This window comes from Leucopleurus acutus (genome assembly GCF_964270905.1).
Source record: "Leucopleurus acutus genome assembly, chromosome: 11".
Classification (NCBI taxonomy): domain Eukaryota; kingdom Metazoa; phylum Chordata; class Mammalia; order Artiodactyla; family Delphinidae; genus Leucopleurus; species Leucopleurus acutus.
The window spans coordinates 95,137,724-95,155,555 of record NC_139152.1 but is presented as its reverse complement, the minus strand read 5'-3'; the positions used below and the strand labels follow the sequence as shown (position 1 = coordinate 95,155,555).

At 39.4% G+C, this 17,832-nt stretch overlaps 1 protein-coding gene across 1 annotated transcript in view; it reads left to right on the top strand.

The window, feature by feature from the left end:
• The window catches only part of ENTHD1 (ENTH domain containing 1), a gene marked incomplete at both ends in the record, with an annotated part of 100,015 nt that extends 82,657 nt beyond the window's left edge, over positions 1-17,358 (top strand). Inside the window, 2 exons of the mRNA XM_082850467.1 lie at positions 4,059-4,457; positions 16,760-17,358. Of these exons, the coding sequence (XP_082706593.1) occupies positions 4,059-4,457; positions 16,760-17,358 (998 nt within the window). The remainder of the gene's footprint in view (positions 1-4,058; positions 4,458-16,759) is intronic.
• Between the last annotated feature and the right edge of the window lie 474 nt (positions 17,359-17,832).

The window sequence follows — 17,832 nt, the reverse complement described above, 5'->3', positions numbered from 1 at the left end:
TAGCATTTCTTGTTATAAAGGCCTGCTAGCCATTAATTCTCTTAGTTTTTGTTCATCTGAATATGTTTTTATTTTGCCTTCAATTTTAAAGGACATTATTGCTGAATATAGAATTCTGCATTGACAGTTTTCGTTTCCTCTCAGCACAATATATATGTGTGTATGTGTGTGTGTGTATATATATATATATATATATATATTATAATCTGGTAATTAATACAGTTTATTGGCTTTTGCCCTTTTTCGTTTTACCTTTCCTACTCCCTCACTTGTGCTCTTGGGATCACCAGCCAAATCAACTACCTGCATCTAAGTCTTTTTTTCAGAGTCTGCTTTTGGGGGAACCCAAACTGAAACATGTTCAATTTACGGTATGTAAATCTGTATACAAATATACATACACTTTCTCTTTTTTCCATGAAAAAGACCATTTGCTAAACAAATGTATTCTTTATATTCACTCATTTATTGAGAAGCTGCAGTCTCCTATACATTGTGAAATTGAACTGGTAACTTGTATTATTAGTTATTTTTATGTCTTTGGCACTTAGTGTGTATATGCATGCAAGCATGTATATATATTCTTTCCTTCTACCTATCTACTTATCTATCTCAATAAAATACACACTTGCTCTTAAGTTCATTGACAATTAGAACTATGACTTCTTAAGTATGTCTCTAAAATCTAATAGAGTTCAGTGCAAACAGTAGGTGCTCAACAAGCGTTTCCTGATTGATCATTCTTATTTTTAGGCTTCACATACACTATGCATTGTTATACACAAAGTCAACATATAAAATTGATATTAGATAATTTACAAATTAAGGAATTATTAAATTTAACAAGTATTTGCACACCTCCTATAGGCAAAAGCATGGTGGAGGCTGTGAAGTCAGAATGCAGGAACATAATATGGTGTGTGATAGGCTCTATACAGCAAATAATTCAGTGAAAAAATGAGTTTACAGAAATAAATACTATTTCATAGAAGGGAAGGATTAGGATTGAGTGATAGACATGACTGGAAATAGCTTCCAGAAATAGTAATTATTTGAGAAGGACCTTGAGGAATAGGTAGGATTTAAATAGACAGAGAACGGGGAGGGTGTTCCAGTGTTGGAGTGCAGGGTAAGAAATCAATGGTAATAAAGCTAAAGAAAGATGAAATAACACGGAGAATGAGGATGAAGGGACCTGAATGAACATGGGGTGTGTGAGTAACCAAGAGAATGGCCTGACTGAGGGTTAGTTTCCTATTGAGTAACGATAGAAAATAAGCAATGAAGGGCCTTTAAACCCAAGGCATGTAGACTGTCACTAAAACAAGAGGGAATTTTTGCAGGATTTTTTTAACGTGAACTATAAATAACTAAAGTAGAGATTGAATTGAAGAGGATCAGTTTGGCATGTTGCACAGAAAGAGCAGGGATGAAACACGGCTGATGGCATAGAAACCCAGTACAACTTGCTGTCTAGAACCTTCAGGCCTCTTTAGCTTTCCGTTTAAGTGAAGATTTTTCTCTTTTAGGTAATCTGTGCATTTAAAATCATTATTTTCCATTTGTCATCATGCTTTCTCTTTTAGATCATAGTATTTTATTCATTTAAAAAGGTTATCAGTTTTTTAAAAAGTCTAAGTAACCAGAAGATTGCATTCTGTTCTTTCTGGACTATTGAGAAAGGGGCCTGATAGAAACATAATGACTCCAGTCTGGTTTTTTTCGTTGAATTTTAATATTTTTTTTGTTCTTTTGTAATTTTAAACTTTTGTACTAAACTTTAAAATTATGGTTATACAGATGACTTTATACATCCCAATTCTGAGATTTAGATGGAGTGTTACTATGAATATTGTCATCAGAAAGTCACTGTCACTCTGAATTATCTTAGTTTACATATTGCTAAATTTCAAGATGCTTTCATTACTTATAGAAAGACTTTCCTCCTAAGAAAAATTAAAGTCAATGGAAAAATATTTAACTAAAATTCACTTTTTGGAATGCTTTTCTGTCAGTCTGGTGATGTACACATGCACTTTGGGATACCATTGATCTCGTATTCTACTAAGAATATGTTAATTGTTTAAAGAATGTTTATCAGCTAGGTATATAACTTGATCATATGCACATCAGGAATATTTTAGAAGTTATTAAGTAGTTAAACTATATTCAATTTAAAAAACAAAGGCATTACCTTTTTTTATTCTTGTGCTTCAGTTTGGCTTTTCACTCAACAAGCACTTATCAAACACATCCTATGGGAATGGCACTGTTGTGTGCTGCGGTATAAAGAAAACTCCTAGTAAGGTCTCCTCAAGGAGCCTGTTTTCAGGTAGGCAGCCAGACTTGTAGTTAACAAGATGAAGTGTTACAGCTGCTCACAGGGCTCCAAACAGGATATGGTAAGATAAACAATAATAGGATTAGGCGAGGAAAAACAATCAGGGCAAGCTTTATAGAGAAGGTGAGAGTTGAATTGAGTTTTAAAAGATGAAAAAGTTTGGAGATGAGAGGTCTGGGAAAAAATGGAATTCCTGGTAGAGGTAATGATTTAGGTTTCTTGAACTGTCTGATTCTGTGGTGAACTAGCAGCACTTTTGCCCAGGTTAGCCTCCAACTGTGGATGAAAATGGAAAGGAAGGTTAGAGTCAAAGAGAATTTGTTTTTCTTTATAATAACTCAAAGCCTGCACGTGGGCTTCCCTGGTGGCGCAGTGGTTAAGAATCCGCCTGCCAATGCAGGGGACACGGATTTGAGCCCTCGGCCGGGAAGATCCCACATGCCGCGGAGCAACTAAGCCCGTGCACCACAACTGCTGAGCCTGTGCTCTAGAGCCCGCGAGCCACAACTACTGAAGCCCACGCTCCTAGAGCGCGTGCTCCATGAGAGAAGCCACCGCAGTGAGAAGCCTGCATACCGCAAGGAAGAGTAGCCCCCACTTGCTGCAACTAGAGAAAGCCCGTGCACAGCAACGAAGACCCAACGCAGCCAAAATAAATAAAATAAATTAAAAAAAAAAAAAAAAAAAGCCTGCACGTGATGATAATAAGCATCTCACTGCACACTGTGAGGTATGTTGTGATGCACATTGTGATATGTAAACACGTGATAGCAACTTACTTAATTCCTGTTGCCTCCTCTCTTTTGGGACCTCAAATGAGACAGTCTTCCTCTTGCCCTCTCTCAGTTTTCTTTCTTTCCATATCCAATTTCAGATGAAACTATCTGAGAGCAAGTCCCTAGCACTGACAGTGTTGATAACAATTTGCATCTAGAAACTTGGACCAGGCTCATAATTCATATTCAGTAATATTTCCATATCAGACCTACCCTAAATTCCAGATCCTCTCCATTCTTTCAGTTCCTTCAATTTGTAATAAATATTATTTGTCTGTTGTATTCCAGGTACTTTGTCTGTTATATTCTAGGTACTTTGGTAATATTAATGAATAAAAGGGACAAAGATCCCTGACCTGATGGAATTTACATTTTAGTAATCATCACAACTGCTCTGGAAAATTGCTTTTTTTCTCCCACAGAGATTTATCATGAAAATTAGGTTGCTATCTAAGAGAGTGATTTTCTTTTACGGGCTTTGTATAGACACTGGGGTGGGAAGACATTTTTTATTTCTGGGGAAAAAGGCTTTTTTGTAGCTGGGGGTTCTGTAAGGCTAGACCAGTATGATGTGGCATATTTTCTCTAGTTTATCTTGTAAGAGATGAAGGTTTGAAGGCACTAAAAATATAGTGGTTTCAGAGACAGATAAGTGGGTGAAGGGAGAAATATTTAAAGACAAGTTATTTGAAGCTTTCCTTGACTTGGCTTCAGTGAGGAGAAAGAGAGAGAAGACAGCCACCAAATGACTAGTGCATCAATTATAGCTTGGGTATACTTTATACAGACAGAATAGAAACATAGTAAGAAAGTAGAAACGACTAAATAGGAGAGAATTCTGTTATGGCATAAAAATTCCAATTATTAAAAACGCAGTAAATTCGAAATAGAGTATTTTCAGTTTTATTTTTTGTTTACAGTTCTTATTTGTTACTTCACAGATGCTGTGCCTGTTCCCTCAGAAGAAAGCCCATCTTTGCAGACAAGTGTGAGTTTCGACAAGAAATCAGACAGTACCATTACAAATACTGTAATAGAAAACCCTCTGCAAACGTCTCTAGCAAAGCAGCCAGCTGCAAAAAGTTTTGAAACATTGACGACGTTACCAGCATTTTGGCCATCTAGCAAAGAAGAGTTCATCAACCCTAATTTAAGGATATCAAAGTCGGATTCTACTTTCTATAACCAGGGCTCTGTGGAGACACTCTCTGTCTCTCCCTCATTCAAAACACTTGACCCAGTGAAACAGACTGTAATAATCAGTAAGGACCATCAGAAACGAACAGAATCCGGCCTGGTTCAGATGGAGGATGAAAACCTCAAGACCTTAACCACATGGGGTGAGTCTACAAAAAACCTCTTTTGAAGTACTCTTCTTTTACTTTTCTCTGCTTTCTGTCTCCTGTTTTTGTTCCCTCGTTTTACTCTCCATCCATTGGTATTAAGAGATGAACTTGAGCTGGGGAAGTCCCCTTTTATTAAAGGGCTAATAGCAGTTCATCTCTGTGGATTACAAGTGCTTGATTGAAGCACACGTTCTGAACAGTTTTGATGCAGAACAAATTAGAAAGAACTAGCATTAAAGAAGAGCTTCCTGTTAAACATTTAGGCTAGTTATTAAAAAACTATATGAAAAAAATTGTTTAGTATGTATATCAGTATGTATACACACACACCCACACACACACACACACACACACACACACACACACACACACACACACACACACACACACATATATATGGGAACACATGCATATGTGTGTGTGTGTTTTCCCTTTTTTAAAAGAGTTGTGTGCTGATTCCAAAAACATGTGGAGAATCTCTTCCTTTTCTGTCTTACAAAACATTAAGAGGGTTGCAGTATTCTTTAGACTGGATGATAAAGGATAAAGCCAGTTGAGATTCCAGGTCGTTGGCCATCAGATATTAAATCCTACATTTTTATAATTATACTTTCTTCTGTAAAGTTAATTAGTAAAAGAATAACTTGTTTGCTGGTGCATTTTTCAAAGACTCAGTAGTTTATTCTTATATATGATAATGCTAATTAACTCATATAAATATAAAGTTTTTAATATAAATCCTATAAACTGCCTCAAATTCAGGTCACAAGTACAATATAAATACAAACAATGGAAGCCAAAATGTTGAGGTTAAAGAAATTTATCTTGGTGCTAGTAAGGCCAGTGAATAACAAAAGACTCTTCTTACTGCTCTTTCCAGAATGTTTTGAATTGAGTAGCCTAAAAATAAGACTAATTCTTAGTTTTGTCACCAGATCAACTTTTCTGCTGAGACTGCTGATGGAGAACCCAATTAGTACTGGTTATGATGACCGGGTTAGTTTATGTTCATGGCTGTCCCCTGGGAAGTTATTTTGATTCATTTCTTTCACAAATACCACAAAAAGAAAATTGAAAATAAATTTTGGTCACTGCTTGTGTACCAAGTACATTTAATTATAAAAATTAGCAAGAAGTTCCTCTAAAACCAGTTAACAAGGAAGACTTCTTCTCCTACTTAAAATGAAGTAGATAGCATTAGTCTAATCCTCCCCCAAAAATACTGGTTAAAGCTGGAAAACTATTAGAAGTCATCGTAAAACAACCAAGGTAGAAAACACATGATGGGTCAGGATCCTAGGAAAAAGGATTGTGATATTGTGATATAATAAGAAATATATATTTGGTCTTCATCAGTGATTCCTGGCACAGAGCTCCTGAAACCCTTGTAATTTCCTGAGTGATAGGAGAGAGAGGAGCATCTTTCGTTATTCATAATAAGCCCTTTCAAGCCCACCCCTGACCTTTGGGGAGAGGAGAGGGGGTGGATGCTGAGTTAATCATCAGGGGACAGTGATTTGGTCAATCATGCCTCCGTATTGGAACTTCTATAAAAACCCTAAACAACGGGGTTTAGAGTGCTTCCTGGTTGGGGAACACATAAAGGTTCTGGGAGGATGGCACACCTGGAGAAGACACGGCAGCTCTGTGCCCCTATCCCATACCTTGCCCTATGCATTTCTTCCATTTGGCTGTTTCCTTATAAACCAGTAATAGTAAGTAAAGCATGTTCCTGAGTTTTGCAAGCCATTCTAGCAAATTATCAAACCCAAGGAGGGGACCATGGGATCCTTCAACTTATAGTCAACAGATCAGAAATAGAGGAGGCCTGAACTTGCAATTGGCATCTGAAATGGGGGGGCAGTCTTGAGGGTTTAAGCCCTTAATCTCTGGGGTCTGCACTAACTCTGGGTAGTTAGTGTCAGAATTGAATTAAATTGTAGGACACCCAATTGGGTGTCCACAGAGCACAGGAGAAATCCTTCGTGTGGAAAGCCCACACGTTTGGTGTCAGAAGTGATGTGAGAAGACTAGGAAACTCACCACATTTAGTTGGTCCCACATTCACCTCAGTTTTCCCTGCTTGCATCATTTGCTTATTAGCAGAGCAGGATGATAGAAGCTGAGGGAAAATTAGAGGCCTGGGCTTTCCACAGTCTCACTGAGCTTGGGAGGTAGGGTTGGAGTTTTGGACTTCCAAGGTGTCAGGGACTCAAGGGGCCAATATTCCAGAGGGGAGGGAATCACAGAGAAAAAATCCATAAGTCTTTGTGTAATTTCTTACTGTTACATTTGCCTGCTGCTAAACTGCTCATGTTCTGGATAAGATGCCAAGAAACGAAATGGGAAGCAGCCAACCCGTTCAGCCAACCTAAATGGGAAGAGGCTGACGAGCTAATCAGAGATTCTCATAATCTTGAGGCACTGAGACAGAGGTTGGAGTTCAGGATATGCCAGATTGCAGGGGCTCTGGTAAATACTCTGTGCTTTCAGCTGGGCTCTCTAACAGGCTACACCCTAAGCATCAGAAGTACACTCTAGGAGTAAGGACAAGCCAGAAATAGAACTACTGAATAGAACTACTCCCAAATGCTGAAACCGAACTTCAACTACAGCAAAGTGTCTGGAAGACAATGAAATCCTTTCTTGAGAGCTGCTACAATTTTTCATGCATAATGTTTGGCATTCAACAAAAAATTACCAGGCATACCAGGAAATGACCAAATGACCAGAAATACAGGAGAAAACAGACAACAGAAAGAGACTCACAAATAATCGAGATCCTGAAGTTATAAGATAGGTACTTTAAAATAATTATGATTAATATAATCAAGAAAACAGAGGAAAAGATGGGGATTTCATCAGAATAGAATACTACTCTCTATAAAAAAAGAGTCAAGTGAATTCATGAATTCCAAAGCTGAAAAATATAGTAACTGAAATTAATACCTTGAGGGTACTGTTCAGTGCACATGGCCTGAGATGTCAAAAGAGAGAGTTCAGCACTGGCAGAGAAGCTGAAAATTTATGAGGGAAACCCTGAAAGGGAGGGAGACTCAGATGGAGTCTCAGATTCCATTTATAAACTCTGCCCAAATCCTTGACTGACTGCTAAACTGTATGTGTAAGGGAAGACCCCAGTGACTCGTGGAAAAAAAAAAGAACACTGGAAATTATAAATATGTGGGTGAATATAAAATACTATATATTTTTTTAATTCTAATTTGAAAAGTAACATACAACTCTTTTTTTTTTTTTTTTTTACATACAACTCTTTAAAGCAAAAAATTTTAATACTGTATTTTGGGTTTTAAAACTTATGTAAATGTAATTACATCACAACATAGCGCAAAGAATGGCTGAATTGCATAGTTGTTAATGGCACAGGTTCTGGAGTCAGACTGCCTGGGTTCATAATCTTAGCTCAACCACTAATTGTGTGACCTTAGGCAAGGCCCTTGACCTCTCTGCATGTCAGTCTCTCCATCTATAGGACAGAAGTCATGATGGCACTGCCACATGGAACACAGAGGCTGTTATAGGAAAGGATTTGAGGTGAGAGAAAGGAGACAAGAGCCGGTGGGTGAGGTAGGGGGAGAGATCCCAAGATGGAGCATGACGTGGGGAAGGCAGACAAGAATCCAGACCAGAAAGAGAGTCACCTCATGCTGCGGGCCTGTAAGGAAAGAGGAGAAAGGCTGTACCAGATGTGAGGGAAGGGCTTTGTTGTTTTTAATAATTTAAATGCGTTGAGCCTTCGTGGGCCACACTCTATGCGTCATGGCCTCAGTGTCTTATTGTCTGAGGTCACCTACCAAGCCTGAGGGTTTGGAGTGGTGAAAGGGCTGTGAGGAGACTGGAGATTTAGAACAGCCAATCTAGAGGATGGAGGAGGGGCTGCTAAGACACTGAAGACGGAGGAGGAGTAATTTGTAGTCCAGATTTGCAGCCGCCTGTGCTTTTCTCCTGTAGTGCTGAGCATCCCAGGGATAGGAATGAAGAGGGTAGATATTTAAATTGAAATAGGATTAGGACAGGGATTGGGGAACTGCAGCCTCTTGGTCCACAGCCTGTTTTTGTAAATAAAGTTTTATTGGAAAACAGCCACACTATTCAGCTCGCATATTGTCTTTGGCTGCTTTTGTGCTACATCAGCAGAGCTGAGTAGTTCAAACAGAGACTGTATGTACCACAAAGCCTATAAGATTTACTCTCTGGTCCTTTATATAAAAGGTTTGCTGACTCCTGAATTAGGAATTAGTAGCAGGTAAGGCAGAAGATGTGTTGGCAAGGGGGTAGCTAGAAAATGGCTGAAGTGATGGATCCTGGGATTCTAGACTGGACAAGAAAGGAGCCAGAACTAGGAGGCACTGATAGAAAGAAAATAGAAGGATCGTTGCATCTATTGTCTCAATGAGGCCAAAGTGTAGATGTATTAAAAGGAATGTAAAAGGAATCTAAAAGGCTGGAAGTAATTGAGAAGAAAAGTAATCTTGGAAAACAAGATTTCAGAGTAGGGCAGTTGTCAGTGATGATATATTCTAGGGAATACTCAGAGGAATGGCTGAAGGTCATTGTGGTTGAGGAATTCAAGAAATGATGAGGCTAGGATGGATGGCTAGTCTCAGATGATGGAGGATAAAGAAGATAGTACCTATTTCCTGGTTTTCTTTTAAGAAATATTTGTTTACATGAAGGCTCCAGGTCTGATGTTATAAACTCTTTGGAGATAATGAGCTGGGCAAATTAAAAAATACTTGCACACTCGTATTTTAGCAGTTCGCAAATATCAGGGAGGCTGTTGAGGCAGCCACCTAATACACTTTAGTGTCTTTACTGAATGAGAGGGTTGGATTTGCTGCAGCGACCTCCTTTGACCCTTTGATGATAAAAATAACTGTTCCTAGAACAGCCCATTCCTTCTGCTCCTCTGTTTATTTGGAGCTCAAACTATTGTTTTAGGTTGTTAGTTTATCATGCACGCTAAAAAGGAAGCAGGAGCTAGTAAGTACTAAGAAGCCAGATCTGGTGGCAGGCAGCTTTCATTATAGTCTCATAAGCCACAGTTAGGGTAAGTGTGTTAGACGCATTGGATTTTACTTTCTAATTTGGGGGAGGAAAAGACAAATCTATACATTCTCATGTTGGGATAGTTGTGAGCATTCTCACTGGCTTCGTCCTTTCTTTCTGTCTCATCGGTTCCGTTTTCTTACTCTGAATTTCAGCAGTAGTTGTTCTTTGTAGCTGTGTTTCAGTTCACCTTTGCTGGGGAAAGAAACCAAACATGACACACACACAAAAGACTCATTAACCATACCTTTTTCTTTTGGGCTATAAAAGCCTTCAGAGCTAGAACAATTAACAGTTTCCCTAACAAATGGCGAAAATGATAGAAAACAGTTCTGCAGACAATCTCAGCTAACTCTGAGCTACTGGTCAGGCTGATTCAGAAGCACCGTGCAGAGCCGAGCATTGAAGGGAGAGGGGAGTCTTATCACCTGCCGGGGAAGTCACAGCGCATATGCTCCCTGTACCCCAGACACGGCCCGACAACGCTTCCAGCTGTGCAGCCCCTGCCTGCTTTTGTACAGACAAAAAGACACACTGATTTGATTTTTTTAATTTAGTGAACCAAACTTATACTTCATAGGTAAGTGAGTAAACTCACCTTTAATCCAGTAATCCAATTTTCCTAATACAAAAGTAGCATAAGTGATTTATAATCACTTATAATGAGGCAGACTTATTAGCATTTCTCTGTGTTACTCCTAAATCTGGTTCTTTTGTGTAGCTTATTTATAGTAATGGCATTAAAAATAAAATTTCAAATATTACATTAAAAAAATTGAGATCTAATTCATGTACCATAAAATGCACCGTTTTAAAATGGACAATTTAGTGGTTTTCAGTATATTCTTAGAGTTGTACAGCCATCACTACTGATTCCAGAACGTTTCCATGACCCTCAAAAGTCCTGTACAGGGACTTCCCTGGCAGCGCAGTGGTTAAGAATCACCTGCCAAGGCAGGGCACATGGGTTTGCGCCCTGGTCCGGGAATACCCCACATGCCACAGAGCAACTAAGCCCGTGCGCCACAACTCCTGAGCCTGCGATCTAGAGCCTGCAAGCCACAGCTACTGAACCCTCATGCCACAACTACTGAAGCCTGCGTGCCTAGAGCCCATGCTCCGCAACAAGAGAGGCCACCATGATGAGAAGCCTGCACACCGCAACAAAGAGTAGCCCCTGCTCGCCGCAACTAGGGAAAGCCTGCGAGCAGCAACGAAGACCCAACACAGCCAAAAACTCAATCAATCAATTAATTAATTAATTAATTAAAAAAAAAAAGTCCTGTACACGTGAGCGGTCACTCCCAGTCCCCCTCACCCCAGCCCCTGGCAACCACTATCTACTTTCTGTCTCTCTGGATTTGTCTATTCTGGACATTTCATATGATGGAGTCATGCAATATGTGGCCTTCTGTGACTGATTTCTTTCACTGAGCATCATGTTTTCAAGGTTTATCCATGATGTAACAAATCAGTACTTCATTCCTTTTTATGGCCGAATAATATTCCAATGTATAGATAAACACATTTTATTTATCCCTTCATCAGTTGATGGACATTTGAGTTGTTTCCACTTTTTGGCTGTTACGAAGATTTTTGTAAATGTCTCATTTTTTTAACCATAGAACAAAATCAGAATAGTTTAATTCACATGTGTAGGTAACTTGACAGCCATTATATATCAGTGAGGAAGACTGAAAGAGATGAATTGGAGAATGAAAAAAAAAAATCCCTCTGTTGTACAGTGAACTGTTTAGTTGACCAAAGACCTGCTGCTAGCAGAAAAATTTCCATTTACTGCTAAAGAGAGTTTTTAAATATTTCCAGAAGTGTATTTGTCATTTTACTTTTACAGCCCAGTACTTCCAAATGCTTTTTAAGTTTAAAATTGTAATATGATAATTAACAGACCCAATGTTATTCGTGAGTATAAAAAGTTAGAGATAACACATCAGCATTTGGAATAATTTTGTCAGTGCTATATTCAAGTGAGTGCAGCATTCATTAGCATGCATGTATCACACAGTGAGATTTTTATAACCAGCCATTTACAGCAGCTTATTTGCAATATTCTCTGCATTTCAGCTCTGGGGGGTGGACTGTATGAAGAGGATGCTTGTGAACAAATAACCTCCTCAGTGAGCCAGAGAAGGGTCACTAAACAGGCAGGGAGATGCACCCTGAAGTGCAGTGTGCAGTGTCTGGTACAGCTGCAGCGTGTTTGGAAACAAAAGTAAATTGGCCTGCAGCAATTAGAGATGAAGTGGCTTTTTATGAGCAAAAGGATCCTGTAGCCTATGAATCAAAGCTGCAGAACTGTAAACAGTGAGAAGCTATTTACTCAGCAGTTGTAGCTACGAAGCAGGAGAAAGGTGGGCATACAGTAAAAAGCAGTGATTCTCAAACCTGAGCATGCAACAGAAATGCAGGTTTGTTAAAACTCCTGAGCCCAACCTATCCTCGCAAGTGTCTGATTCAGTTGGTCCGGGGTGGGGCCCAAGAAGTTCATCTCTAACAAATAACCAGGTGATGTTGCTGCTGCTCCTGGTTCAGGAATCACACTCCGAGAAACACTACACATAAAGTGGAATACCAGATACTCATCACGTCATACACGTGTGACTATCATAACTGTGTTATCTTTACATATATAACATTATATTAATATTTGACTCCAATATTATTTTCTTCCTGGCCTTCTTAAATGTTCCTTATGAAATCATTCTTCCTGACCAGAGTGAATTATTTCTAGAATAGTTTCTTAGTACTCTTAACATATGTGTTTTGGGTCCTAGAATCTTAGAATCTCACCAAGGATAGTTCTGTCACATGATGCGTTGATCTTGCCTGAAACATTCCTGCCAAATGGTCATTCAGGCTGTGCATGAGCTCCATGAGTACCAAGAAACTCACCACTTCCCAAAGCAGCTCATTTCATGTGTGGAAAACCATGACTATTAAAAAGTTGTCTTTTTAAAATTGGGCTGAAATCTCTTTTCCTATTACTTTCACCTGTTAACCCCAGTTCCAACTTGTGCACAATATGAGAAAAGGGAGATAAATATTACTAAGATTTTGTGACTATTTTCCAATAACCAAATATAGCCTCTTACCCTTTGTCCTCCTATCCCTTTTTGAATAAAGATGTGCATGTCCATCAACCATTCCTTATGTATCCTTATATAAGGAATGGTTGTCATATTCCCTCATCATCCTGGTTGCCTGCCTTCTCAATTTTATATCCAGAATTTAACATAATTCTCTAATACTGTAAAAATAATTATAATATAGTAGAATGGTGTGGACTTAGAGCTTAGTGGGTTAGATTATATGGTTTAACATCAGAGACTAGAATTTGAGTCTCATCTCTGCCCCTTTTTAGTCCTGTGATCTTGGGAAAGTTTCTTTGCCTCTTTGAGATACCTTTGCCTCATGTTTTAAATGGGGTTATAGGGACTTCGCTGGTGGTGCAGTGGTTAAGCATCTGCCTGCCAATGCAGGGGACACAGGTTCAAGCCCTGGTCTGGGAAGATCCCACGTGCCACAGAGCAGCTGAGCCCGTGTGCCACAGAGCAGCTGAGCCCGTGTGCCACAATTGCCGAGCCTGCACTCTGGAATCCGAGAGCCACTACTACTGAGCCCACGTGCCACAACTCCTGAAGCCTGCACGCCTGGAGCCCATGCTCTGCAACAAGAGAAGCCACCACAATGAGAAGCCTGTGCACTGCAGCGAGGAGTGGCCCCCGCTCACCGCAACTAGAGAAAGCCCACGTGCAGCGTGCAGCAACGAAGACCCAACACGCCAAAAATAAATTAAAAATAAATTTATTTAAAAATAAAATAAATGGGGCTTCCCTGGTGGCACAGTAGTTGAGAGTCCACCTGCTGATGCAGGGGATGTGAGTTCGTGTCCCGGTCCGGGAGGATGCCACATGCCACGGAGCGGCTGGGCCCGTGAGCCATGGCCGCTGAGCCTGCGCGTCTGGAGCCTGTGCTCCACAGCGGGAGAGGCCACAGCAGTGAGAGGCCCGTGTACCGCAAAAAATAAAAATAATAAATAAATAAATAAAAATAAATGGGGTTATAAAGCCTACTCCACATGTTGTTATTGGAGTGTGGTGCTGAATAAAGAGAATTAGAAAATAGTTATTTGAAAAGCAATTTAAATCCTTAGACTTTTCCTCCGTGCCAAACAGATGAACAATTGCCCTGAATATTCACCCACTCTCACAACCTCTGGCAGAAGTCTGGAGATTTGTTTTCTGGAGAAGGTAGGTGGAGGGTCTCTGAAATGAGAGATGCTAGGTAGAGTTGAGTGTGCAGGTCCTATAACAAACACTACAGGATTAAGTGACCATATGCAAACCAAATGCTGAATGCTGAGAACCCCGTCTCCTTTCCCTGCCAGACTCCCAGCACACTGAGAGCCAGATCTTTACCTTCTAGGCAGGAGAGAGAAACTGTTCTCACAAGAACCTATAACCCTCAGAGGAAAGAACCAAAGATACTGACATTAGTGGTTCCCCAACAGATGACCCACTGAAATGACTATGCACTGAAGCTCAGTGTTGACAAGTCTCACACTTACACTCAGAGCTTCCAATCAACTTTGTAATTTTTCACTCTTAACCATAAGCAGACAGCAAGGTGTTCCAGACATCTGAAAGAAACTTCTAACGTGGAACATTGAAACAAGGGATAAGAGAATATGTGGCACCCATGAAACAAAAACAGGGTGGTACAAAAAGAATTTCTGAGAACCCCCAAATAATAGCTCTTGGAAATTAAAAATATAATAGCAGAAATTAACAACTCAGTGGTAAGATTGAAAGCTAAAGTTGACAAAACTCTCTGAGGAAGTAAAGCACAAAGACAAATGTAGGGAAGATGGGAGACAAGATTAGAGGACTAGTCCAGGAGATCTAACACCTGGACTAGTTAGAGGTTCAGAAAAAGAACACAGAGAAAACAGAGAGGAGAAAATAAATTATTAAAGCAGTAAAGAAAAGTTTCTAAAGCTGAAGGAAATGAGTTCCTGATTAAAAGTCAGTTGACTTTCAGTTGACCTCAATGAAGTCACCCTTGGGGCACACAGAGAAGCCTCCAAACACGGTGGACAAAGAGGAAATTCCATGAAACTTCAGAGAGAAAACCGTTACATACAGTTATGTACAATGAATGGAATGACTCCCACTCCAGAGCAGCAACACTGGAAGCAAGAAGACAGTGGAATTCTGCCTTCACAATTCTGAAAGAAAGGATTTCTGGCCCAGAATTTTATACCTAACCAAATATCATTAAGCCTAAAAGTAGAACACAGACATTTTCAGACACGCGAGTTCTCAGAATTTTACTTCTCGCGCATCCTTTTTCAGTGAACTACTGGAGAACGTGCTACTCCAGCACGAGAGTAGACCAAGAAAAAGAGAAAGACCTGGGATATAGAAAACAGGAGGATGGCGAAGGGACATGTCAGGTGACAGCTGTGAGTGGAGCTCAGAGTGTCGCTGTGTGACTCAGAACACAGATATGCTGAGGCTTTTGTCATTGGCATGCCCATTACCACATACCCTCTTTTTAATCCAAGGATAGAATGTCTGGATAGGCCTGACCTAGAGTCCTAAGTGTGCTTGTCCTGTCTTGACCGTGTGTGCATGAAGTTCCTACTTTCCTTTTTGTGTCCTGCTGCTGCATCAGCTGAGAATACTCATTTCACCCCCCAAAAGTTTTGTGATGGGAATTCTTTCCTGAGAACTGGAGATAGGCCTCAGAGAGCTTTGAAGCAGAAGACAGAACCTGCCTGCCCTGGCCACGTGTTCTACAGGAGGTCCAGTTTGGTTTAGAGGGGCATGAATATGTAAAATAAAATTACTATAGAAAGATAAGTGCTAAATGGTAAGCATTAATTCCCGTCTTCTATGACTTATAGTGAATACGTTTGTTTTGTTTTGTTTTGTTTTTTAAGTAACAAGCCCAGAGTTAGTTACAAAGACTTCAGCACTGGAATTTGCCAATTTTTACCACCTAAGACATAAGTGAATGTAAATAGACATTCCAAGGAGACAAGAAAAAGTTCTGTGCCCAAGAAAGTTTGGAAAACACTTGAATAAATTACAGGTGGCCCTGGAACAACATGGGTTTGAACTGCATGGGTCTACTTACACATGATTTTTTTCAATAAGCATGTAGTACAGTACCACCGGATCTGAGGTTGATTGAACCTGCTGATTCAGAACCTCGGGTATGGAGGGCCAACTGTAAAGTTATACAGGGATTTTCAAATGTGCAGAGGGCCAGCGCCCCTAACCCCATGTTGTTCAAGGGTCAGCTGTACTGTCGATTTCTCAGAACCTTAAATATGCTAACGGACATTGTTAATCTCCTAATGGGAGGCACAGTATGCAGTTGGCTAGTCTTGACTTTGAAGCCCTGCTCTCACAGAACATCTTTTTACATCTTAAGGAACACAGTGTTCCCCAGAACAGTTTGGGAAATAATGATTTGGAGTGAAGTGTGAAAGAAGAGATTTAATATGATTTTGCCTGAAGGGAAGTTTAACACGTTATCAGATTTTTAATTTTATGGAAAATAGGCTTAGAATGCTTTTTATTTTACTTACAGTTTCTTGGTGGAAAAAAAAAATTATATACATGTGCTGAAGTGTCCTGGATCTCAGATGGGTTGGACTCAGTCTTGACTATATTTGACCATTAAGAGAAAAAGATTAGTTTTATAACTGTGGGGTACTTGTAGTTGGTTGTTCATTTTGCCATAATATTTTCTGTCAAAAAAAAAAAAAAATGAAGGAATCTAAGTTACAGGTTTCTCACACTTTCTACTTTAAATGTCAACTTAAAATGCTGGCAGTGAGTAGAATACCGTGTAATACTTTACTTTTCTGCTGTCTCTGATAAGTGTAGTGTAAAAATATATTGGGCAACGTTTGAGAGTCAAGATGAATATTGATATTCCTATTTTAGTTTCATTTCTGTGGAATTATTGACACATAAACACAGCTTCAGATTTTCTCTATTTCTTGCTTTGGGTTTATTTGGGCTTATTATGACTATTTAACATATAAAATTCTAAGTAATTTATTTAAGTTGAGATAAGATTAGGATTTTACATCAGATAAAATCAGATAGGATTTTACATTGTAAAATTATTTTAGCTATTACTGTCATTTGTATGTTGCCTAATCTTTGTCTGTCATTTATACATTTTAGTTTCAACTGCCTCTAAGGGGGCATCCTCCTTTTCTACTTTATCCGTGTCATCTCCTGATTCAGCCTCTCCAAAGAAGTCTGTTCATCTCTCACCCCCAATTTTGGCCGGACCTTCCTTCTGGAGTTTGTCCCATCAACAATCTTCTCCTGCCTCTGTTAAAGATAAGACAGCCAGGGTTCATCACCCTTTTGCTCCTAGGGGCCCACTGTCCTCTGATGAAGAGGAAAATGACCACCTCAACCTACTGGAAATTCTTCCAGACAACTCTGATTCTGCCAAAAAGAAGACAAGTCCTATTTCTAGCAGTAATTGGGTAGCATTTTCCACCCAAAATGTAGACCATTTCACCTCTATGTCCTGTTCTAGTTTTCAGGCAACCAAAGACCTGCCTAGGGAGCCTGAAACAAATGATTCCACTAACGTTCTTCTAAGGGAGGTGAAAAATGCAGTAGTTAAATTACATGAAGATCTGAGCATGGTGATACAAGAACTTAATGTCATCAATAACCATCTGGTAAGCATGAGTGGGAATAGTCCACAAATAAACAAGTCTCTGCAGTCTCCCCAGTATTCTGAGGGGTGCTCACATCGAGTCTAACAATCTCAATAGCCATTTTTTTATAGAACTCATGTGGTGTCACTTCCCAAGGACTAAGAAATTAACCTTTTATAGTTTCTCATTACTATGGCAAAAATAGGGTTGTTGGTTTGATTTTTCCTTGTCAGGTTTTTTAAACAAGTATATTTCAAACCAATAAATTCATTTGGGTGGTTTATTTTTTACAGAGACAAAGAATCACCTTTGATAATATTTTCAGATTTAGATATTAGTTCATTTGAAACTGAAGAGAATTTCATTCTTCCACGATCTGTACTTTACCTCAAAATATGTTGAGCACTAATGAAAGTTGTGGTCAGACTTCAAACTGCAAATGACTGTTCTAGAGCTTTTGGATAAATTGGTAGTAAGAAGCCCTTCATTTTCCATCTGTGTGGAGATTCATTGTTAACAAACCTTTGCCTTGATTTAGAAGAACTGAGTCTGGAGTGTACATTTCACATGTTCTAATGT